The sequence below is a fragment of the Molothrus ater genome, chromosome 5, assembly GCF_012460135.2.
Source record: "Molothrus ater isolate BHLD 08-10-18 breed brown headed cowbird chromosome 5, BPBGC_Mater_1.1, whole genome shotgun sequence".
In the NCBI taxonomy this organism is placed as follows: domain Eukaryota; kingdom Metazoa; phylum Chordata; class Aves; order Passeriformes; family Icteridae; genus Molothrus; species Molothrus ater.
The window spans coordinates 65,181,415-65,206,973 of NC_050482.2; the positions used below are offsets into that span (position 1 = coordinate 65,181,415).

General features: G+C 42.9%; 2 protein-coding genes across 3 annotated transcripts in view; one reads left to right on the forward strand and one right to left on the reverse strand.

The window, feature by feature from the left end:
• LOC118697706 (zinc finger CCCH-type antiviral protein 1-like) overlaps positions 1–6,093 on the forward strand; it is a 25,377-nt gene extending 19,284 nt beyond the window's left edge. The window contains exons 13-15 of the mRNA XM_036400534.1: positions 1,478–1,608; positions 3,532–3,683; positions 4,259–6,093. Coding sequence (XP_036256427.1) covers positions 1,478–1,608; positions 3,532–3,683; positions 4,259–4,638 — 663 coding nt within the window. The 3' untranslated portion in view covers positions 4,639–6,093. The remainder of the gene's footprint in view (positions 1–1,477; positions 1,609–3,531; positions 3,684–4,258) is intronic.
• TTC38 (tetratricopeptide repeat domain 38) lies at positions 1,038–25,337 on the reverse strand. Of its 2 annotated transcripts, XR_008508404.1 has the most exons (16): positions 24,764–24,787; positions 21,317–21,394; positions 20,788–20,869; positions 20,264–20,435; positions 19,125–19,298; positions 18,223–18,298; positions 17,026–17,145; positions 14,829–14,888; positions 13,762–13,800; positions 12,944–13,025; positions 11,895–12,060; positions 9,781–9,940; positions 9,420–9,493; positions 8,732–8,917; positions 6,834–6,958; positions 1,038–3,754 (listed from the first exon to the last, which is right to left on the reverse strand). XR_008508404.1 is itself a non-coding variant. In XM_036400535.1 (14 exons), the coding sequence occupies exons 1-14, from the start codon at positions 25,298–25,300 to the stop codon at positions 8,824–8,826; spliced, it is 1,401 nt and encodes a 466-aa protein (XP_036256428.1). In that variant the 5' UTR covers positions 25,301–25,337; the 3' UTR covers positions 7,065–8,823. The 2 variants fall into 2 exon arrangements, 1 of the variants encoding a protein (XP_036256428.1); XM_036400535.1 differs by lacking the exons at positions 1,038–3,754; positions 6,834–6,958; positions 24,764–24,787 and adding an exon at positions 25,277–25,337 and having other exon boundaries at positions 7,065–8,917.
• Between the last annotated feature and the right edge of the window lie 222 nt (positions 25,338–25,559).

The following is a 25,559-nucleotide window of genomic DNA, read 5'->3' on the forward strand; positions in this document are numbered from 1 at the left end:
GGCTGCAAGCAACCTGGCATAGTGGAAGGTGTGGCAGGGGGTGGCACTGGATGGGGTCTAAGATCCCTTCCAACCCAAACCATTCTGTGACTCTAAATAAAAGATGTAGTCCTGAAATACAGTGACATGATATTCATCCTGTAGGTGATGGTGAACAACTTGGGCTGTGGTGCCACAGACTGTACAGACAATCACTGCTTGCACATCCTGATTGTTTTATGTGCTGTGCTGTAAAGCTTTGGAAAATGATCCTGTATTGAGCCATAGGAAATTTCACTAAATTTTTTAAAGGCTTTTAAATAAATTCAAAGAAATAGTTTTTTCTTGTGCAGCTGACTTCATTCTTAATCTTTGGAACACTTCTCTGTGGGCGATCTCCTCATTAGTAAGTACTTAAATGTATCTGTGAAACCCAAGTTTTATCCTACTTTATTTTCTCTCTAAACTCACCTTTCTAAAACAGGGAATTTTTACCTGGTAGGGTAAGATGTTAGTTTCCTTGCTACCTTTTAGGATGGCCACAGCTTTCCTGCTTAAAACACTTTGGAACATGGGATGTTGGGATCTCACTTTGTAATCTTGAGTTCCCACTTGACTTGAGTTGTGGTAAAGTGGAAAGTATTGCCAGGTGACATCAGCCTGCCAGCATCACACTTTTGCAGTTTATGGAGATAAATGTTGATTCTAGAAAATAAAAGACATGAGTTACTTTGAAGAAAAAAATGGAAAATTCATGCATGACATAAACAAGCAGAAGAGCTCGAGTAATGTTTTAATTTTGTTTTGCATTAAATTTGCTGCAGGAAAAATGAGCATTTCTTAATGGATTTTTAAACACAAAATGTATGGATAAATAAATAAAAGGATAATGGCTAAACAGACTTTGTTTCCTTTGGGAAAGGAGATGTATTTGTTTAAGCAGGTATTGGATGTCACATTTGTTTAGAAATTGAGGGTTTTTTTTCTGAAGTCCACATTAAAGTGAAGCTTTCTAAGTTCTAACTTTGAAAAGGTAAGACACTGCAATGCCAGGGGGGTATCTATGTTTTGTTTGTTTAATCTTTAATAGCTGAAGCTCCCATAAATGTCTAATTACAAATGATGCTGTTATCTAAGATCTTTTGTTCTTAATCAGCTTTAGATATAAAACTAACACTCTCTGGAATAATCTGTCAAATTTTCTTTTTGCAATTTCTGTTCCATTGAGATTTAAAGTTGCAGGTGTCAACTCTTGGAGATGATAAACCTTTCAACATCCTTCCTGAAGAGAGGTGAGGTGTCCTTGCAAAGCAGGAGTGACCGACTGATTTCCTTGGTATTTGGTTATTCACGTAGTCATGACCTAAAGCATTTAATTACCCTTCATAAGCAGAGTTTGGGGGCCCTTCTGAAAGTGTATCTGCTGGAATAAGGCTTCTGCATGTTCCAGACTCACTGCAGCCTCATGCCTTTTTTTGCTTTGCTTTGTATTTTATAGGCAGTGGTGATCAGCAACACAACCTCTGAATACAATGAAATAAAGCAGCTGTTTCATCAGACTATGAAAAATTACAGCATCCTTAAAATACAGAGGATTCAGAATCCATCCCTCTGGAAGGTGTTTCAGTGGTTAGTACTTGTTTCCCTGTCCTTATGAGGAGGCAGTCTCCAAGAACAGGTTGTCCTGTATGTCCTTTCTAGGAGAGAAAGGAGGTTGTCACCTGTGCCTTGACATGACTGGTATTTAGTTATTAGAATTTCAGGAGTGAGATTGGTGTCTGGGCCCTTCCACAGAATGCCATGCTCTGTGGGGAGGTTCCCTTTGCCTGGCTCCTTGAAAGAGGGGGAGAGGAGCATGGAGAGAAAGACATGGATGATGCAGAACTGGGATGAGGATACCTACAGGGATGTGGAACAGTGATTGTCTTGGGGATGGAGCAGTAACTGCCTGCTGCGCACATGCTCAGTGTTACAAATCTTTATCCACTAGAGTATATGAAATACACAGTGATTGTCTTGGGGATGGAGCAATAACTGCCTGCTGCACACGTGCTCTGTCTGTTACAAATCTTTATCCATTAGAGTATATGAAATACTAAAAAGAGTAAAGGCTGCTTGGGCCTTTTTGTTCCAGTCAGATTTATTTCAGGTGCTTTTGCTGAACAAAGTCAGTATTCACTGAGAAAGAATCCTTGTGTTTTAACCTGATGATCTCTGAGTTCCAGAGCTCCTTTCTGGTTTTCAACATCTGCATCAGTGATACTGAACACTAAGTACTTAGGCCAAGCTGGATACCAGCAGATTAGAGCTGGGGTTCAAACATGTTCAAGTTAGTTTGATGTAGGATTAAGCTGTTGCTTAGAACAGTTGTCTAGTTTAAAACAAGAGTAAGTATTCAAGGACTGTATGGAATGGTAATGGAGTAGAAAAATACTGCTCAAATAAATGCTTTCACTTGCAAAATGATGGAACCCAGAAACTGATTCATAAAACCTTTTCATCTAGCAAAACATAAGAGACTTCAAAGCATGTAATAGTGCATATTTTTTATCCTCCTCCAGTGAGGTAATTAGGCTAAGCAGGCAGAGTTTAACATTGCCAAGTCCAGAGGATGATGGAGTAATTGGGGTTGGAAGACACTTTAAAGCTCATCCAGTCTGCCATGGACAGGGACATCTTCCACGATCCCAGGTTGCTCCAAGCCCTGTCCAACCTGGCCTGGAACACTTTGAGGGATGGGGCAGCCACAGCTTCTCTGGGCACCCTGTGCCAGGGCCTCACCACATCATAGCAAGCTCTCAATGAACAAGTTTCAGTCTGTTGCTCTTCACTTTCCATTTACTAATTTACAAGTTGGAAGGATTCTCCCCTCCCCCTGGCTCTGCTAAATTTGTGGCTGATGATTCTCTGTAGAATATTACTGTCATGTCCACTTCAGCAGCTTCTGAAAAACTGAGAGGTGTCTGGATGCTGAGGAATAATGATGGGAAATACGAGTTGAGCCTTTTGTTGTGATTTCTCTTTTCATAGCTCAGTCTGACTCTGGCCTCAACCAGCCAGGTGAGCAGTGGGCAAAGCAGGCTGGGTTTGTGTCCTGGCCCCATCTCCTCAGCAGCAGTGACCTCTCAGGGGCAGGAGCTGGGGCTGTGGCAGGGAGCACAAGCTGCCTCCAGCTCTGAGCCACTATGGAAGCACAGAGCCTCTGAGGTGAATGGTGCCTCTACTCCACTGAGACCTTGAGTGGGAAGGGCCTTTACAGCACAACCAGTAGGGCCCTACAGAGGAGCAACTGGTTGGCACAGTAGCAACTGGAATAGTGTCAAATGCCTAAATTCCCTGAGTAAAGCCAAAATCATGGCTGAGCAGTTGTGTCAATAGTGCTCATCTCATCTTTTTCGTCATGCTGCTAGTGTGTCTCATCTTCTGAGAGGGTAGAGCAGGCTGGAAACCTCATCCAGCTGACATTTGTGTAGATGTTACATAGTTGTTAGAGTTGTTTAAAAAACCACTTTCTTCCATGGTTCACATTCTCCTCCCCTTCATTTTTATCAGGCAAAAAGAAAAGATGAAAAGGGAAAATGGAGGAAAGGAAGTCCAGGAAAAACGCCTGTTCCATGGAGCTGACGTCACCTTCATGGAAACGATCTGCAGTCAGAACTTTGACTGGAGAATTTGTGGAAGCAATGGAACTAAATATGGGAAGGGTATGTAGAAAGTGAGATGTCTGCTGAGACTCCCCTGATAGTGGAGCAGTCAAAGGTTCTGAAGTCTTTAACTGTAGAAGGAGAAAAAAAAAGACAAGAATTGGTATTATGATCCTTCTGAAGGACCAGGATTTGCTTTGGGTTGGGGGTAAGTCTTCTCACAAGGTGTTAAGAGCATTAGTGATTTGGGATTTGCTGTAGGTGGCATTTTCTGATGTCTGAGACCATAATTTGAACTTACAAATTGGTTTGTATGGCAGGGAGCAGAGGGGCGTGTACACCCTCATTGTGATCTTGGAAGGTCCTCATGTTTTCTTATCTGTCCCTCAACACAACACACAGACCTGTAGTGTGCTTATTGGTAAAGCTTTGGAAGATTACTCCTGAAATAGCAAATAGTGAATAGAAATGACATAGTGCAGTCCCCTCTCTTGCAAAAATTTTGGTGATACTCTGTAAACTAAGAGAAGTCCTGAAAGTTGAGTCAGATACCTCCTGAAAACCCATGAGATGCTCAGATTTTGCTGCCACTGTACAGATTCTCCTCAGACCCACGTTTCCATCTTGTTTTCTAGGAAGTTACTTTGCTAGAGATGCTTGCTATTCCCACAACTACTGTCAGACCACGCTGCAGGAACACTCCATGTTCGTGGCTCGTGTTCTGGTTGGAGACTACGTGAAAGGCAACGCCGCCTTCGTCCGGCCCCCAATGAAGTGTGCTGCCAAGCTGTGGTTATATGACAGCTGTGTGGATGATGAGTTCAATCCTGCTGTTTTTGTTGTCTTTGAAAAACACCAGATTTACCCAGAGTACATAATAGAGTATAGAGAGGAGAGAATAAGAGAGCAGGAAGATACAGGAATAAAACAGCAGAAAGACACAGGAACAAAACAGCAGAAAGACACAGGAACAAGAGTGCCTAGAGAGGAGGGAAGAAAATGTGTTATATCTTAGAGGAACGTGGCAGTTTGTGTCCCTCATCTTGTTTTTCGTATTGCAGGTGTTCTCCTACTTGGTGACTTCTTTCTTTTTAATACAGCTCTTTGGAATGTTAATCCAGTTTTTGCATTGAGGAGAGCTGGCAAAGCAGAGTGTTGTGACTGCCTTATCTTCTTCTCTTCCTCTCTTAAATGAAGCACAGACATTTTGATAACCATAGCAGAAAAATCAGAGTTGTGGGATGGGAAATTGAATGTTATGACGGCTGTGGGGAAATAATTGTAAATGCATCGTCTAAAAAAATAGAGAGGACTTCTCTTTGCAAACAGTTAAAAGGAAAATTAACAGTACAGTAGTTTTAAAGGAAGCAGTCAGGTTTTTAGTAGCCAGAAATTCTTTTCAGTGCAGAATTCACCTGTTCTTGATCCTCTCATCTATCATTATTATAAAGAACTCAGTGTAGGTAATAATGACTTGAGTTTGTTTTCAAAGCACTGCTTGTTAATGCTGGTACATGTTTTGAGTTAAAATGATAAACAAAAAAAGAAAAAGCATATTTTAAATCCATGTTGTTAGTTCTCGAGAATTTTCATCTGTACAATGGCAGATGGATCAGAAAGCTGTTGGATCAGATTCTTTGTGGAAATGAGCAGTTACTTGCTGTAACCTACACAAAAGCAGAGCTCAACTGAAACTGTGAAAGCCACCACATGTGAGTACGCAGATACCAAAATTTGGTGGTTTGGCTGCAACTAATGGCATAAGGACACAAAGGCTGTGTCCCAATGAGCCAGGCTTTCCAGTGGGTCTGGCCACGTAGCACAGTAGGACAGAAGAAATTCCTTAAGGATCATGGAGATGTTCTGTCCTGTTTGTGCAGTAATTTTCGTTTTTCCAGATTAGAATGGGACCAAGAGAGACCAGTTAGGTTCTCCTGAGGCCAGTGGTAGAAGTGCTGTCCCAAGGCACTGTCTGCATGTTCTGCTGCCCACTTGCATGGGGCAGGGTGCTGACAAGTGAGGATCCTCTCTTTGGTTTGGGGGTGATCCTGGGTCAGAAACCTCTGCAATTTCTACTGGATTTTTGCAGGGAGTCTGTAAGTGGATCAAACTGAAGGCCCTCTGTACAAAATGCCATATTCAGGCAGTTTTAGCTGTTCAGAGGGAAGGTGGGACTGAGGACAGAGGAGCAGTAATTTTTACCTTCAGATAAGCTTTACAGAAAAACCAATAGCCTCTAAGGTTATTGCATCTGTGATAGAAATATGTGAACCACTCAAAGACAGCAAGTTCTTCCCAAGAAGAACGGAAGAGATAAATCCAGAAAATCTTACTAAAATTACTTAGAACTAAATGAAAACACGTGGAGAAGATTTTAACACTTTTAAAGATCTTTCTTTCTCTTGTTTTCCTATAGAATTCCTGAATTACTGAGCTTGCTGTATTTGCAAATAAAACCTGTGTTCAGGCACTTTCAGTGTGCAGTTTGTCTTTACATAAACACGGCAAGACTAAGTATGCTGAGTGAACAAGCTCCTGCCTGCATTCCCTGTCTTCCTTCAGTGTTTCTACATCAGGGAATTGCACACTTGGACTGCCATTGTAGGGTAGGTGTTCAGCTAATTGCTAAGGAGAGAATATTTCTGTAAATCAACTTCCTAACTAGGAGATGTTTAATATTAAAGTGATTAATATTAAAGGGGTAGTTTGGTTAGATTTCATGTAATTAAACAGCTGCTCTGAGCAGTTAATGAAGTCCTAAAAAAAGGTTAAAGAATTAAGTGAGGTAGTGGCAGAACTCTTGGTTTTAAATCTTGAAGTAGTGAGATATTGAGAGGTTCTAAGGGTGTACTTTTTTTAATATGCAGATGAGTAACTTTTAAAGACTCTAAATCAGGCACCTGTAGAAAGCCCCATGCCTGTATGGGGAGGGTGCCAGTGAGATGCTGACAGCTTAGGATCAGTCCAGATCATCACACACAGAGAGTAAGGACACAGCAGTACGGGAACTGCAGAGCTGTTCCATGGTCCAACCCACCCTGCAGCAGGGATGGATGCAGCTCTCTGGTGCACAAGGCTTTGGCTTTTCCATCAGAGGGCTGGACTAGGGGTGAGAGCTGCAGTCTGGATAACTCAGCTGAAGGGGGAGGAAAGCTGGAAAATGCATACTCTGAATGCAGGAGGATGAGAAAGAAACAATGGTTCACCTACCTCATGGCACCTCAGCCTCTTCTAACTGGCACCAAGGAAAACCTCTAGGAGCCTGTGTCACACTTGGGCTGTGACCTGTGCGAGCACAGATGCTGCTGCTCTCCGCTGCTGCATGCTTCTGGCCACTGTGATGGAAACAAAGTGGGTCCACACTGCTACACATCTATGAAATTAGGCTGAATAACACATTTAAAAGCTTCACACATGGAAAGAAGTCATGTACTGGCAAGCTTAACAAAGATCATCTTTGAATTTATTAAGGCAAAGCAGACAAAATTCTCAGTCATGTTCTATTGAAAGTAGAGCTGTCATTGATTACATTGATCACACCCTGCATAGCCAGGCTTTTCTCAGGCTTTTGTTCCCTATACAATTTGTTACATTCCTCGAGTAAAAAGTTACCTGTCTAAAGTCATTGCCTGAAGTGCACTTATTAAAAATAATAGTAAAAATCCAGTGTAATATGTCCCAGGTGAGTCATCCCCACCATGGCTGAGCAGACAAGCTGTCTGCTGAAGAACAGCATGCTCATCAATCAGAACACCTGAAGGCAAGGAATGCAATCCCTTACATGGTTTTATTATTCTTCCTTTAAAAATAAGCTATTTCTGCATCATGGTAGGATTGGGTAAAGCAAAATGTTAGCAAAGCACTTCTACCTCTTGTTCCACGATGCAGGAACTCCAAGGGCAGTGCAGGGCCAGCTATGGAAGTGCTTTCTTAGGTCAAAAGGAAACTGTAGGACAAGGCTGCTGTGGGACATGGGGAAAAGCCTGAGCTAGATAGGAAGGAGGGGCAGCCTGTGAGGCCAGGAGAGCTGTGGAAACAAAGCCAGAGCTTGGGCAGAGCAGAGTGTGGGACTTCTATTCCAGAAGAGGAGGCATGAGTTCAATTTTGGTCTGAAATACCATCTTCCCTGTCATTAGGGATTTCTGGAATATTTTTGCAAGACAGTGTATTAGCTCTGGGATGCTGCAGGAATCCAGAGGCACCAGAGCTCCCTGTGGCTCACATTGTGCCTGACTTGCAGCACTGAAGTTTATCCCATCACACATGCTGGGACTGAGCTGTGCCCATCCCCCTGAGCCCTCCTTCCCATGGCAGAAGCTCCCCCCTGGTCTTCACCTCTCCAAAGCGTGTGCTTTAACCCTGCTTTAAACCCCACTTTGCCAACGTGCAGAGCCTCTCTGGAGTGGGATGGTGGTAAGGCCAGACTATCCAAAAGCTCAGGGAAGCACAAAGACCTAGTCCAACAACCCTTCAGAAATGGTACTGTTCAGCTGAAATCCAGGCTCTTCCCTTTTTCTCAAAGATTTAAAAGTGCTGAGGGAGAACCCATGTCAGAGTAGTCATTATTCTTGTCTGGTTTCATTTATCCAGTAATGCCAGAAAGCTCTGATGTGCTATACTGGGGGGAAAAATTTAACATTTTATGAGAGGGAGTTTAAAAATGTACACCTGGAAAGAGATCCTGAATGCAGACAGATCTGTGACTCCTGCCTGAATGGGCTGGAAGCTCAATATGGAATTCAGTTCATGCCTGTATTTGCTCTGGCCCTGCATCTTCCTATTAGCTTTATTTAAAAGCTCGCTTTGAATTACCTGAGCAGCTAAAATTCACATGTAGGCCAAGTGACAAACTTGGCCAAAGAAGGACTGAAATCCAGGCACTGTTACTGCACTGTGCATAATCAGAGTCAGAGGGAATGTTCAGGAAAACATACCAGGCCAGCAGTGCCTTTGGGATGCTTCAGAAAATTTTGTCAGCAAGTTTTGCTTGCATTATCACAAGTTTTCTTCTTTCCTTGTGGAATCATCTAAAGCACAACCTCCAGAAATGCAACAGCTCTGTCTTTTTTTTAAGGAAATAATTCTCAGATCTTTTTAACCTTGAGTACCTCCTTAAATTCCTTCACAGCACCCCTGCACTCCCTGCACCCAGGCTTTGTGGAAAGCTCCTGGCTCTTCCAGCTGAAGCTGGAGGAAAGCCCTATGCCATGGAGTGCACAGCTGCTGCCTTCCTGATCAGTCGCTCGGTCATTGGTGCCTTGGGTCTCAGCAGATCACGTTCATGCAGGAGACACCTGTGAAAGGAGAGGTAGGAGGGTGAGCAGTGGGTGACAAACATGGACTGTTCTGCCAGACAGGCTGTGCTCCGTGCTGAGGGGCAAGCCCAGGTGGCAGAGCACACCTCTGAGCCCCCAGCAAAGCAGATGTCAGCAGTGGCACTGACTGGAGTTGCAGCAGTTCACAGAAGCTTAGCAGTCCATAACACACGTGGTCAACAGGCTATAGTTAAAGACAGAACCATTTGAAAATCCAGAACCATTTGAAAATCAACTACCCTTGAATATACACAGATCATCCATCCAGGCTGAAAGAGTGGACCTTTGGAATTGGAAGCTGTTGTACTTTTTATCCTGGTTAAGTGTTGCTACATTTAACACAAATGCTTGCATATAATTTTAGTCTTAAATTTATTGGTTTGAATATATTCATTACTTCTTACTTTTAGAGTATATTCATTACTCCTTACTTTTAGCAACAGTGTTACTTCTACAAGTATTTATCAGGGGAAATACTCACCTTGCAAGGTTTCGTTTGGCCTTTGATTTAGAATTTAAAGCAGCATGAATCAACAACAGGCTGAAAACATCTCTCTGGAAAAAAAAGTCAGCAAAATACAAACTAGTAAGTAATTTTTAACGTATTGCTGGTTACAATGTCTTGGTTACCAAGCTATTAAATTCACAGGAAGGAAACAAATCAACATTAAAAATAAATAGCTAACCCTGCTAGGAAGTGTTTGCAAACAGGATTCAGTCACAAGCAGAGTTCAGCTTTTCATTGTCTAACACTGAAGTGCTGTTGATGAGGTAAGTGCTTCATGGTGGCCACTGAGAGGGGATTGAGTCACATCAAAAAGTCTTTTCTGGATCTCCTTTACCTGAGCATCACTGCCTCCCACTTGGACTAGTTCATAACGGATTGGGTAGAGCAGGTCGACAGCTTTGTCACAATTCCCATTTTCAAACTCTACAAAAGCCTGGCACAGTGGCAGCCCCAAACGAGGAGCCAGGGAAAGCTGGTGGTCTTCACAAGGTGCTCTGTAGAATGAAAAAGTGGTTAACAAGCATAAATAGCCATATTCCAATGTTAGTCTGCCCCTGCCTGCAGACAGGTTTTTTTTTTTTGTCTGTACAAAGCCTGGTGTTTCAGGTACTTGACTTAGGTCATATCTTTCAGTGTAGTTATGCTATTTTCACCTTTTTGTTACTCATCCAGCAATCAGTTTTTATCCTCCTGAATATACCCACAAAAGGCACAAGCCCAACCCCTCCTAGCTCTGCAATGAACAGTTTGGGCTAGGAGAGTAAGGAAACTGCAGTTTCTCTTGTGCTGACCCCACCAGAACATCCTACTGCTAGTCCTTTGTCTGGCCACATGTGGCCACCAGTCCTTGCACACAGCTCCCAGTCATGACCTTGCAAGCCAGCTCCTTCTCAAGTCAGCCTTACAAAACTTCCTTTTCTTTCCCTGGGCCAGCCTTCATTATCCAGTAGGCAACCCTGCCCTATGTGCTTATCATTCCTTAAACAAACTGTGGCATCCTAGAAAGATAAAAGTGCACAATAGATGTTCATTTGAAGCAGCTTGAGACAGCCAGTGATGAAAATGATGGAACAATTCCTCATTTCCACGTCTTGTCCAGCATTTCCACGGAAAGTAGCCTGTGACACCAACCACCAGAGAGCGCCATGGGACACCCGACAAATTCCCAGCAACTTTCCATGGCTAAGGCCAGGCAAAAATACTGGTGCAATGCCAGATGTTTGTGCCCAGGTTGTAAAACTGCTTTCTTAACACATACAAAACGCCTCTGGGGTATCATTTATATATTACATATTTGTGATAGACGTAAATTAATCCAATCATTAATATAGTCCCCTCAGCTCACAGCCTGCTTTCTCAAATAATGAAATGAAGCTTGATAATTTTCAAATTACAGCTAAAAATGTACACATGTATTGTATTATTAAGGCTGAAATTAAGTGAAAGGAAGCACTGCGCGAAAGAAGAAATAACATATATGAACACATGTTCATTAAAGCCTCTGGTGGACAGTTTTCTATACTTTATATATCCTGACATATTTATATAAATAATAGAACAAATAACAATAGATATTTGCTGTTTTCTACTTTAGTTAAATGAGACAGGCTTGCTTTGAAAGTTATTTGTTTTGATAAGTATTCTTAAAAATTATAGTATTCCTCAAAACTACATATAGTCAGGAACAACTAGTGACAATTTCAGGTTCTCCTTCCTTCCTTCTTTTCCAAGGCAAAGGAAGCAACAGATGCTTAAACAGAGGAAAAAAGGGTGTAGTAGGGGAAGAAATTGAATTTAAAGCATCTATATATCAACCCCTAAAAACAATAAACAAGGCAATTCACAGTCATTTAATACCTAAGGGAACACAAAACCTTCACCATTTGGATGTAGTACTTAAATATTCAACCTTTTCAAAAACTTAATTTGAAAGTGAAATATTCTAGATTATTATTTTAGTAGTACTTGAAGCCTTATTTCCTGCAGGAGGACTTAACAACACATCAAAGAGTAGCCATTAGAATATCACTACCAACTAATGTTCTGTTATTAACCTTTTAAACTAGAGCAGAAAACATCCACCACAGCCAGCTGACATATCCTGTAGAATGTTCTTATTAATACACTTTACTCCTTGTCTGTAACACAGCAGTGTGACCTCACTAAAAGGAACAGACAGCAACTGCTCACGTGGTGTCCACGACCTCAAACACAAAAGATTTCTGCTCAACAACATGAGGAACCTCTCTAGACCTTAACTCAATAAATAGACAATAGTTTGGATCTCCTAGCTGGATGTTGCCCTGCTTAAACCAGATGTGTCCCAGTGACATGCTGAGGCAGGGAGCAGCATGTTGATTATTCAGCAAGCCAGAGACATCACTGCATCACTGCCCTGAAGTTCAGAGGGCTGTCCACTGAACCCAGTGCAGGAATTCCATCGCTTACCTGGCAAGTTCCTGCAGAGTTGTTAAAAGCTCCTCAGTAGTTTTGTGGTCTTTGGCTCCAAGGAAAGACATCAAGTAGTGCACATCATTGAACAGAAGAATGTGATCCTTGGTGTGCTTCTTTGTAACCCCTAGCAGATCATTCCACCTGTTCCCAAGCTTTACACCTAAGAGTAAAAAACACTTCTCTCAATAACCTTGCCACATGAGAAGGTACAACTTTGCAATTACTGCCAGCCACTCAGCATAAAATGCATTCCCACTGAACTCAGCATTTCCTGATGGAGCAAAATGTATGCAGCAATAATGCTCAGCTGCAGCCTGCCTTATGTGGGCCAAGAGTTCCTTGACTGTCAGGAGTTTAAAGGCATTATTTTAGCCTGCATTGTGTGAGCTTCTGGCTTTGTTATGAGATTGCTCATAATGTTTTGGAGGTGCTGTCACCATGAGCCATCTGTAGGAATCACAAGACAGGGTGAGAAGATGGATTTAATAAAACCCAATAAAACCCCAATACATCATTAGTGTTTTAGCAGAACAGTGTGAAATACTGTCTGCCCATCATGTCCCCTGCCATGAACCCCGGTGTATAAACACTGACTTAAAAGGGGAAATGCCACTGAGTTAGGGGAGTACAAAAGCCAGAGGATGATACACCCATACTATTTCAATCAGGATCAAAACAAAAAAAAAAAAGGATGTGACTGGAAATTTACATCCAGAAAGTGCTATGGGTTTTTAGAGGCATATGCACTTGTTTGCTCAGCCTCAGACCTCCAGGAACAATAGAAGTGAAGTTGTCAGAGAAGAAGTATGTGACCTATGCTAGCTGGAGCTGACTGCTATGCCACACTGGCATGGAAAATTGAAACTTTTGGGAAGAATAAAGCTTATGGACATTAGGAACTTCAAACTGATGCTTTTCTCAAGTTTTTTTCTGCAACACTGATCGAGCTTGCTTCAATTATATGGAAATACTTCTCCAACATGAAAGGCAGGGGAAAGGAAAAAGAAGAAGTTATAAAACAGAATGGCCAGAGGATATCCTACCTTCCAGATGAAGCCTGTACAGCATCGAACAGTTATCAACTATATCCAGGATGCTTCCACTTGCCAGGCACACGGGAGCAATCTGTAATCACAAGTACTCATAGGCTGGCCAAGTGATGCACTAGTGAAATCTTCTTCAGATTATCAAACTTATTTTCACAGTACTAAATTAATTTTATCCTTCTATTAATTCAAAATTACTTGTTTTGTAATAGTTCTAATTGCATTTTTCCTTGAATAAAGGAATTTGCAATGACAGAAATTTATATGATTTACATGTGTTTTCTCAGTAAATATAGGGAGCCACCACAGTATTTTATCTTTTCCAAAATTCTGCCACAAATATTACTTCACTGGATCAATGTTAGCAGATAGAAATCTGCCCAGCAGCTTTCCTAATGCTTGCAGTATTTTTACAATCCTTACAAAGATGTGCTACGTTATCTAAATTGATACTGCTTATTTACAAACATTGTTTTGAAATCCAGTTTACTTTGTACCTCACATGCAAAACCAGTTCTTTGTAGAGGTTCTTTGACTAATTTACCTTTGAAAGGTATGAATAAGAAACATGGACAGAATGGAAATCAGTACTACTGCAGCTCTTTCAAGCACTCAAACTATGTAACACTCAATCCTTGGGGCATTTTCCCCAGAACTGCTGAGAAGTTGTTTCCCTAAAAGACTGTGGTAACAGATGTGAACAATATTTATACACAGATCATGCACTGTGATAGGTTTCAATGTCACACAGAAGGAAGAAAGCACACATCATGATCTTGTATGATCTCAGTAAAGATAAAAAGGCCCCTACTCACATGCTTGTCATAAATTGTCAAAGCAGCTTCATATTCCCCCTGGAAAAGCAAAAGAGGACTGTGTGGTTAATGTGCAAACACAGCAACCAGAGACAAACACATTAACAGACATCATAACAGCTCTTCAGGACTGCCTGATCAAAACAAACCAAGCCAAAGAAACCTTGAGGTATTCAAAGCAGAAAAACCTGGATTTAACAGGCATAAATGATCAGTATGTTGAGGTTCCATCTAAGAATAAGTACCAATACTGGCACAAGTTGAGCAAGAAGGAGAAACACAGAAGTATTGCCTCTCATTCTAATGTTCCTTTCAGAGCTATTTGCAAAAATTAGTGCATCCCATGGTGTATGCAAAGAGATGGGAAAAAAACGGCTTTAAGCAGCCTTCAAAAAAGTTATGTAGATAGGAAGTGACAAAATAAAAAAACTATTGGACTCCTGTTGAGAATTGTGTTCCTTCTGTGTTCCTCTGCCTTCTGGCCAAAGGATGCTGCCTTCTCAAGGATGCCACATTTATCTCCCTATTAAGCTGAGCCCCACGAGTGCTAAGCATTAAATCCAAGGAAATTCTGACAGGTTGGGTAAAATTTCAACCATTTTTAAAGGCTTTCAATAGTAAGAATTAGTAACAATAATTAATAGCATTGGCAACCCAATTTAGAGTTTATGGTCTCCTTTTTTTATAGTCAGCAAATTTTTGGGCCAGAAAATGAGTACTGAATTTGCTAAGAATTTTGTTAATTTTTGTCTCAAAATTAGAGATCTACGTTCATCTTGGTATCAAATAACTGTGCTAAATGTAATTAGTGAGACTATTGGATCTTCAAACATGCAATAATCTCAAAGCAATATTTCAACATTCTTAGAAAGATGATCAATGCAATTAAAATTCTCAAAATAACAACAATAAAGGACTATGCCACTTTGTAAATATAGAATTGTGCTATTTTATAAAAACATCCCTTTAAATAGCTGACCCCCCCAAGTAAATGTTAGTTCTGCCTTTTAAAGAGCTTTAGATAACTTATCTAGACCATAAAGCACATGTATGAAAATATCTCATACCTTTTCAATGTAGTATAAAGCCCAGTGCCAGTAATTATGGCAAGCAAGCATATCACTGCTCTGGAGAGAAAAAAAAATTATTTACAAAAATGACTCCCCTTTTCAAGCTATCTAGTTAGATTTCTGTTTCCTCCTTCAGCAAAACTGAGTACTTCAGGACACACTAAAGAGACAAGAAATTTAAATCAGCTGCCAGGACACCTTCTCATTTGGTACATTTGTAGCTATTCAGGGCAACGCCCCAAACCCAAGGTTCCCCCCGCATCATTTTTCAGCTAAGAGTTTCACTTGGATGCCTCAGAATTCATCTTTCTTCAGCAGCCTTTTTAAAAAAGAAATTTAATCCACATCTCTAAGAAGAGTAAGATTTGTCTCATCTAAAATTTAGGCATCTTGTCTGTCTGAAGTAACCTGGCCAGATAGTGGAGAGAGGAGGATATGGAGGCTTTTGAGGGCCATTCATCCCAGCCATCTAGAACCTACCTCAGACAAAGAGGAATCACTTTTTAAACAAGTTTTACAACAGGCTACAGAAGCTGCAAGAGATGCCAAACACATTGGCAGCTCATCAGGTGAGATGAACTTTTGCTGAACTGCACCAATTTCACACTGTCCTTTCCAGCTGGCACCAGAACTTCCAATCCCCTTCCCTAGTCTGCACTTCAAGGCAATTGCAGTTCATTTTTGTGAACGCATCAAAAACAGACCAATGTAGTTCCATAATCCTTTGGTGAAAATTAAAGTATCAGAAAGGTTCACCCCTCTCCTCCCACTCTCTCCTGGTTCTGTAGTTAAACTTAATGGTCTCACAAGTGGAAAAATCATCTTTATTGTCATACTGACAACTGTAACAACCACTTTCAGGAAGCACAAAGGTAAAGGTTCCCAATAAATGTCAGGGCTTCTAAGATAAACATTCTGGTAATCTTTTCTTGTTTAATATTAAATCACAAACCAAACCCAAGCAACAGAAGCAGTTATGTGCTTGGCATAAACACTGATAATATCAAGTTGAATATCACACTGCCATTCCAAATGTCATACAAACAAGATTATGGAATTACCTCACTAAATAAAGCAAAACCTTTTCCCTGCTGCTAAATTTGAGCTCTGAAAAAGATTAAACTGCTAGACAGAAGTGGGCTTGCACTTGATTGTATTTGGATAAAAGAGTATGAATCACAGAGACATGCAACTATTTTAAGAACCAAGAGTTAAAAAAAAATGGATCCAAAAATCACTGACTGGGGTTTTTAAGGTATCACCCAAACTGTCAATCACAGTTTCATTAAAACTAACATATTATAAGACAAAATACTTTCTGGGAAGTGACAGGTGTGAACTTCAAGCAAGAGTTTTCTGTCTGCACTTCCAAGCCCAGTATCTGAATGCTAAACTTAAAAAATCAAACAAGCATAAAAGCAGCCTTTCTAGTCTCACTACACAGTCCTGCTCTTGGTGTGAGGTGGGACAGTCAGCTCAGATGACTCTAAAATAGACTCTTGTGGGTTCTAGCAAAGGCAAACCTCACAGCTCTCAGCTCTGAATGTAACAACTAATCACTGGGTACATGCTATCAAACACAAAATAAAACTTGATTCACAAAAAAGGACCACATAACAGACTAATTAACCTGTCCAATACTCTGAAAGATGGTATCAAACATGTTGGATATATAAGGTAACTGACACACTAAAAAGTAATTAGTACATTAGAAAATATGTAAGAGCATAATTTCTCTTTTCTTTGTTCTTAAAATCCCCTCCCCATCCAGAAGCAAACAAGTATTTCAGTGTTTTGAAACAGTTGATTTGAGTGTGCCATTTTCCATTTCACCTTAGGTCTCATGAGGAGATTTAGCCAGGTCCTTCAACTGACTATCTGTGCATACATCAGCCTAAGTCAAAAGCTTGTGAAAGAATCAGTGGTCACTTTACTTTTATAACCACACAACAGATCACAAATAGGGACAGTCATGTGCCTCATAACATGCCACTTCTTCCTGCCTCTTGCTTAAAAGCTGCATGGAGAGTAGCAGCACCTCAGAGTAGGTTTTCCTCTAATATGCAAACTCTGCATTGATTGTAACAGGTCTGCAGATAGGGAGGAACTGCAGGCAGAGGACTCAAGAACTTGGCTACAGGAATTAAAGAAAACCTAAAAATAGCTTCTTCAGAGATGCCACAAAAACATTTACCTTCCAGTTCTTTTCTGTTTCCTTCATGAATTTTAAGCCTTTCTCCACCTCAGCTTTCATTTCATTTACATGAGCTATGGTATGGACAGACCATGCATCTGTCTGATTTATAGCCAAAGCCTGTGAGTGAAAAACAGGAAAACACGATGAGCCTTACAAACTTGCAAATGCAGACATTTATCACTGCTTATCTAGAAACAAGAGACTACTTTTTACTTGCTGCATGTTAAGTACATCTTTGTACCACTCCAACTAACCACAGCCCAGAAGTCTGATTTGGACAGAAAAGGAAGAGAATGTTTCTTGGCTGACTTCACTTCCCAACTTCTGCTGCAGGGAGATGAACACCTGCAAAACACTTTAAAACACAGGCTTTGATGATGACTGTGAAATGACATCTATTTCACAGACATGCATCAATGAAAGAACTGCAGGCACAGGCACAATATATTCCATCATATAGTGCCTTGCAGATAACTACTTCTTTTCCAAAAAATGGCCAGCTATGAGTATTCAGCCAATTCCTCTTCCTTGGCCCAACAACTCCCATTAGGCTTTTGGCATGTTAGTAAAGGCTAAGTTTTAGGGTTTAGTCTCTATTTTCACTTTCAGCAATTTGATGTAACAGAAGTTTTGCCAAGAACACCCATTAGAGATTAATTGTGTCTGAGACTCCTGGAGGACAGGGACAATCCTGAGGACTGGAGAAAGTCAAGTGTAATTACTATCTTCACAGAAAGGAAACAGGCTGGCTGATCCTGATCCCCAGGAACATTGTTACAGCTAATTGTTCAATAATCCAGGAACAAGCATCTAGGGGACAAAAAGGGAGCAGGAAGCCAAACAGGACTGATTGTTGAGAGCAGACTGCGTCAAAATAATCCAACATTCTTTAATAGGAGCAAACAGCCAATTATACGTGTGGGAAGCAGCAGGTGGGCTGATATATGGATTTTATAGGGGTGTTCTGACCCCATCTGACAGGGCATGCTCATAGGCAAGTGAGGGCAATGCAGTCCAGTGAAACCGCCTTGGTGGGGCAGAGATGTGAAAAGAGTTATCAACAAGTCTCACAAAGATCTGTGAGCATTTCCATGCTGAGCTGTATCTCTTTGCTGCTTTGACTAACAACTGGCAGGAACCAACACCCTGTCTGAGAATTCTCAAGCCTTTCAGCACCAATAGCAGGCAGTTTACCTCATGGGCAACCTTCTCAGCACGGTCAAAAAGGTTTGTTTCCACGAGTCCAAAAGAGTAGTAGCCCTTCACATAGCTAACAGAAGGGGGAAAAAGAACACATCATCCATTTATAACAAGGCTTAGTCCAGGACTGAAAAAAACACATTAGAAAGAGCATTTAACTCAAAAAGTCCTTGCAGAGCAATTTACAACAAGGTTCAAGCTCACAGGATACAGAACTACCAAGCTAATTCTCAGAGGAAATGAGTGACCCTGAGACACCAGTATGGCAAACAGTGACAACATGCACATCAGAATGGACATTTCCATCTCTGGATGAGATGGAATCACCAGCTACACAGAACCAGCTGCTGATCTCCAAAACAGTTGTAAGATGCAGAATTAAAAGACTAGAAGTGAGACACTGCTATCACCAAAGCTATCTGAGCATCTCAAAGGCAATCTTCTACATTTTCCCCAGTGCCCACAAAACCACAGGAGGGTACTTTTACATGAAGTGGCCCTTTAAAACTGATTGTAAATCATCCTCATTAAGCCAAAAAAATAAAAAAATAGGGATGTTATGTGCACCTGATTTATTTAGTGGATCAAGATGAATAGTATTTTTTTGGAAGAAATGAAGAAATTTTGCCACTGCCCTGGGTGAGGACATGATTTTATCCTATGTGTTACACACCAAGTGCTATATTTGTTAGTAGTGAGACACAGCTCACTTAAGAAAAATCCCTCACCAACAGTGTCAAGAGGGATACATGTTCTATGCGTGGTCAAGTTTGAATAATTTCTAGACTCTTGATTTTTGTCTACATGTCTTGTTTCCAAAAGATCCTGAACTTTTAAAAACCACATAGTCCTTGCACACCAGGTAAAGAGCAATTTCCAAGTGAAGCATGACTCACCTGCTCAGTGGAACATCACGTGTCCAGAAAGGATAAACACGGGCAACAGAATCTCGCATCTGGCGTTGATATCCCAGGTAGAAATAAGTGTCATGGGAAAATTTGAGGGCTAGCAGATCAGTGGGGTGGCTCTGCAGAATCTGCTCCCATAGATCACAAGCTTTTGGAAGTTGGCTAGAAATAAAAAAATTATTTCCATCACCGAAAGAGGGGACACACACCTGCCCCTACTGTTAGTCCTGAACTCAAACTATGCTGAAAAATAGAAAATTTATCACCAAATGACTTCTTGTCTTCCTTGAAGGAATTCTTTAGTCTTTTCTAAGATAATAAAAGGATTATCTTCATTTGGCACCTTTGAGAAATCTTATGAAAGAAATTGTGTTGGGTTACACCAAATCACTGTAACACACAAGGAAAATGAAACAAGCTTAAACCATAAATCTAAAAATTTTCCTCCAGGGCTGAATAGTTCCTAGAGGGACCCACCATAATTAATGGAACTTTGTATGTAAAAAGACACCTTCCCTCTCCTTTCTGGGAATCAAACCCAGTGGCAGGGCCTCAGTAGCTTACTCATTTCCTTTGCTGAGATGTGAGGCAAATCCATGCTTGCCCAATTGTTTGGCAAACAAATAATGAAAGTGAATCATTAGCCCATATGTTCTGCAGTTCATACAGATTTATCATATGGAATGAAGCAGTGTGCCTCTACAGCACACAGTGTGACACTCTTACCTCCCTGTTTTACAGGGGAAATAGGTTTTGACATAGGGAGACAAGAGAGAGAAGTCTGTGATTTTCTGTCTGTGCATCTGAGTCTGGACCCTACTGTAGCCAAATACTTAATTTCCTAGTTCTAAACCACACTGATGGATCTGTTGCACATTTTAAACTTGGAGTGCTTAACGCTAGGAAGTGATGGCAATAGAGCACTTTACTTCCTACAGTGCTGCTCACCAGCTAGACGTGGCACTTGGGGTGAAGAGAGAAACTCAGGGACAATCTGTGACATCTCACCTTGATCCTCTGCTAGAGGTCAGCCACCATGACACACCACTAGTGCCAACCTTCACTTCTGCCTGCAGCAGACAAAGGAACTCTTGCCAGCCCCTCGAGCAGGGTGACACAGGACTCACCCCCTGGCAAACACGTCCAACGCCGACACATGAAGCCTCTCCCGCTCTGTCAGTGGCTGTGACTCGGAAAGTGCCACCATGGCTCTCACGGCGCTGTCCAGCTCCCTGTCGAGCCTCACGGTCCTGCCAGTGCCAATCAGCTCCAAGCCATTGGCAATGACATGTCCCATTGCTGCAGGAAACAGCACAGCACCAGCTGAGCTCACGGCAGAGCCTTCAGCTCCACAAAACGCCAGAGGAGCTGAGCGTTTTCAATAAAACTGACTTGTGGACACAGGGGTCTAGGAAGTCTCCCAAGCATAAAGTTCTCAGAAGGTTTTCATGACAGCCACTCAAATATTTTGTGAAATGAAAAGAAAAAAAACCACCACACAAAAGCATTCTGCCTGCTCTACAGTTTGAGGAAGTTTTACAGAATTCTATAAATTATCACCTTCCCCTTGAATAAACCAAGTCAGTTAAATACCAAGCCAACAGGCATTAACCCAGCACTTCCAATGCTCAGAATCAAAGGTTATACTCACTAAAGTTTGGATCTGCTGCTTTTAGCTTGGAGAGACATCCTTCAATACCTCCAAGGCTCTCATTATTGGTCCAAGTTGCATACTGCAAGAGAGGCAGAGCAAGAGAGGGTGGAGAAATCCTCTATGATAAGGAGGATTTTTTCTTTTTGTTCTCACAGACGCTTAAAATTCAACAGCAAGGCAAATGACTAAAAGACAAATGTTGCATTCTGGAAGGTTTAGTGTAGTAAAAAGCCAGAAAAACTGGGGTTTAATATCATTCAGTCACCAGCAGAACCAATTACTCTGGATTTCTAGAGGGTTTTTGGCTGATGTGTTGGCATCAAGTGGAATGAGCTCACTGGCTGAGGTTTTCACCACGGCTGCAGCATCTGGTACAGCCCTCTGCTAAAAGCTGCAGCCAGTTAAAGGCTGAACTCCTGTGGTGGCCTCATTTTGAGGCTCTCCCAGCTGATAAGAAATTTAAGTATCAGCTACAGTAAAGAGTGTTCCATGCACGAGTCCCTTTGAATCCCATTTTCAGTCATACCTGTGTCAGCACAGCATCAAAGAGCTTACAGGCTTCATTGCTGGTCGTGGACAGGACAAGTCCAGCATCCTGCCAGGCCTGCACAACAAACAAACACAAACGTGCTCCTTTTACACCCTCATCTTCCTGACACTGACAGATGTTCAAATTGATGCTGTTCTGGTATTTTCATCAGCTGTGCACTTTTAAAAAGAAAAGTTGGAAGTACAGTGTGAGGCAGAAACAAACCTTTTGTTCAGTTGCAGTTACATTAACATTCAATTAGTTGGAGCTAATAGTGAGACGAAAGAAGCCAACAATTACCAAGTGTACCAGAAGATCTCGATGGGTTGCCCCACACCTGTCATTCTGAATTCTTTAGAGCTGTTGGTGAGTTCCTCTGCTACAGGCACACCTCGTGTGAAGTAGAAACATGGTAAAATAAAACCGTATAATCTATAAATCTGTAATCTTCTTCAAACAATAATGTTCTTCTGAATCAACTTGCAGACCAAACAGCCTGGCAGAGCAAATCCACTCAGTCTCTGGAGTTAACCAACTGAAAATTTGGATCACACATTTATACACACAAGCCTAACAACAGTAAGAACATGGGAAATGGATAAAGCTAAAAAGCAAAACAGAATTGGGCTGCCACAGTTTCTAGCAGCATAACATGACTGAGGCACAACATCTCCTGGCTGCCTGCTGGCAAATGAGCAGAGTTCGTTTGAGAAGCTGCCCCGATCACTTCAGCATTACTTTAATGCAGTACACAGAATATGGAAGATGGACAACTATTATAAAAACAGACCTGGGGCAAGCTAATTCAGACTTCTCCTAATGGGGGCTTAGTCCTTCCTGATGCTGCAAGAATTCAGCTCTTCTCATTTTACACTTTAAAGCATTTCCTAGCTATAATAATCCGTCAAAATTTTTAAGTAACCCGGCAAAGACAACTTTGTTAATATATCCTAAAGCTTTCCCACTGTGATTGGATTAAAGGCTCACATTCCAACAGCTAAAGCAACTGAGTCTTCAAATTACACGCCTGAAAGACTAGACCTGAATCTAAAATTACACATTTTCTTTACAATTCATACTATATCCACGATACTGAAATTGGCTGGAATAAACTTCCCAACACAATCTGAAGCACTAGGAAGCAGGCATTTGTTATCTGCACAGGACACACTCTCTTTGCTCTGTGGGTGTGGTGAGACTTTGCAACAAAGTCTTTCTTTATCCACCATAATCATACATATTTATTAATACATGCTTCTTATCTAATACACAGAACTAATTCCTAGAATGAATTTTCATGCATCTTCCTCCTGTTGGAAGTTCTTTTCTGGACCTGGAGAGTCATAAAAAGGGGTCTCTGGTGGTCATATTCACTGAATGCTTTTGATATTAAAGGTGACCTTTCCTTGAACTTTTTCTTTGGTCATGTGCTATTGTTTCTGAGCTATGTAACTTGCCAAAAAAACACTGCAGTCCTTATCTGTTTCTCCACTGGTTCCAGCCATGTTTATAATCCTGTGTGCATACCTTTAAACCTTTATCTTTTATATATATATATATATATATATACACACACATTTATTTATAAATATATCTTTATAGGTTTATATATACCTATATAAACCTTTATCTTTTATATATATATCCCTTTATCTTTTTTTGCCAGTTAGTCTTTCAGCTCTATTCAGTAACCTCAGGGGGGCTGAAAATTTTTATTCTCTACGTCATTTATCACCCAGAAAAAGAATAAAGAGAAAAGCCAAGCAGGTAGCAAGGTTAGGCTTGCTACTTACTGGCTATCTTCCATGGTGCCCAGCAAAGTAGGCCAGGAGCCACCCTCAGCATCAGTCATCAAAAACAAGCTTCCTTTGGAGCAGGTCTCTGCATCACTGCCTGTTTTACTGTTTTACACAACAGCCTGAGGTGCTTGCCAAGCAGAAAATGATGTCCCATTCTAAGGGGACTTGATGCTGATTCACAAGAATGGAAAATTCTGTGTGTGAGCACCAGAACAAACCAGCAGAACAAAGGTTAGTGGAAAATGTAGAGATAGCCTGCATCTATCTCTAAGGACACTGCTGATCTAGCTGAGGTATGTGCTATTTGCAGCCACTCTGGAAAGCCTCTGTCCTGCTATGGCTACAGCCCACCTGACTCAGTGGAAAACTCCCACTCTGGCAACAGGAGAATGGCAGCAAGACTGTGTCACATCAGGGATGCCACTACTCTGTGCCATTGCTAGCACATCAGGACAATGGGCTACAGGGAGGAACCATCCCACAGTAGCTTCTGGCTCCTAAGAGATGTAAAAGATGTGTTCCAAACCTAATCTGTCACTGCCAACTGAGAGCTAAAGAACTACTGGGATCACAGAAAAGGCAGCACCCCTTGTCCTCTAGGACATACATAAGGGGTCCTGGCCAGACTACTTGGAACACTCAGGTCCTGGGGCTTCTCTCTAGTGAGTTATCAGACTGTGACTGAAGAAGTCCAGGAGGGAGCGTGAGTGGGCAAAAATCAGCTTCAAGAGTCTGTAAGGATCATCAGTTCCCCTTCCCACAGAGGCTCCCTTTGGGCTCTCTTATACTGATCTCCCACAGCCCTCCCTCTAACTCCAGGAGAGAGTCTTTCCTCTTGTATTAGAGAGTCATGGCCTTTGCTCTTCCCACTGCTTCTTGGTGAGACCAAAGCCCTGCCCTTTCCCTTGCTCTAAGATTAGAGTTCAGTCATGAGATCTGCTGACTGTTTATTTGTATTTTCTCCTCTGCTAGAATCTTAGCTGGCTCTAAGAATTGTGCTCTCTGTGGGCTGCAGTTGGCACCTACTGAACTCCTTGCGTGACAGATCCCCAAAGCTCTGTCAACCACGCACCTGTCTCACACAATCTTCAAGACTTTGTTTTAACCTGCCACTGCCCTAATTAACCAAAACACAACCATAAAAGGAGTTTGTCAGAAAGAGAGCGCTCAAATTACTTAATCAGTAAGCAGCTCCCGCAGGTTGAACCCTTTGACCCGAGGCTGATTTAATCGAAGGCCTGACCCACTTCTGAGGCCCACGGAGGGGGCAGGTGGGTGCCGCGGGACCCCTGCGCTGGGAACAAGACCCAGAAATGCTCACATATGGGTCTGTTTCCCCGGCAGAAAATATGGGTGAAGGAGATGCCCTTTTCCAGATCCCAACAGCAGCTTCCCTCCTCCGAAACCCACCCGAGTGTATGAAGTTGAGCTCCAGCCTCAGCGAGCCCGGCTCAGCTCCCCGCCCGCCAGAGCCCCAAAGCCCGTCGGCGTCCCCGGGACCCCACGGAGGCCCCCGCCGGCCCTGGGCACAGGGGACGGGCAGGACCGAGCCGTGCTGGCTCGGGGCCTCAGAGGTGCCGTCCCTCCGCAGCCCCGTCCGCCCTCACGCCGCCAGCCGCTCGCAGCCCCCCAGCCCTGCCCTCACCTTGCAGTCCCTCAGCGCAGCCATGGTCCCCCCGCAGCCCCCCAGCCCTGCCCTCACCTTGCAGTCCCTCAGCGCAGCCATGGTCCCCCCGCAGCCCCCCAGCCCTGCCCTCACCTTGCAGTCCCTCAGCGCAGCCATGGTCCCCCCGCAGCCCCCCAGCCCTGCCCTCACCTTGCAGTCCCTCAGCGCAGCCATGGTCCCCCCGCAGCCCCCCAGCCCTGCCCTCACCTTGCAGTCCCTCAGCGCAGCCATGGTCCCCCCGCAGCCCCCCAGCCCTGCCCTCGCCTTGCAGTCCCTCAGCGCAGCCATGGTCCCCCCGCAGGCCCCCAGCCCTGCCCTCACCTTGCAGTCCCTCAGCGCAGCCATGGTCCCCCCGCAGCCCCCCAGCCCTGCCCTCACCTTGCAGTCCCTCAGCGCAGCCATGGTCCCGCCGCAGCCCCCCAGCCCTGCTCTCACCTTGCAGTCCCTCAGCGCAGCCATGGTCCCCCCGCAGCCCCCCAGCCCTGCCCTCACCTTGCAGTCCCTCAGCGCAGCCATGGTCCCGCTGCAATCTCGCCGCTCCGCGGCTCCGACGCGAGCGGGGGCGGGGCCGCCAGCGGCGCGAGCGGCGGGCGGTGCGTGCCGGGTACGCGCGGAGTCCCCGCGCCGTCGCTGAGGGACGCCAGCCGCAGTTCGGTGGCGATTATTGGCCCCCAAATCTTTGCTCCTTCTTCCGGCCCGGCCCGGTGTCCGAGGTTAAATAGTGTTCTCACCAGCTGCCCTGCGGAGGAGGCTCTGGTGCCCTCAGGCTGCTGTT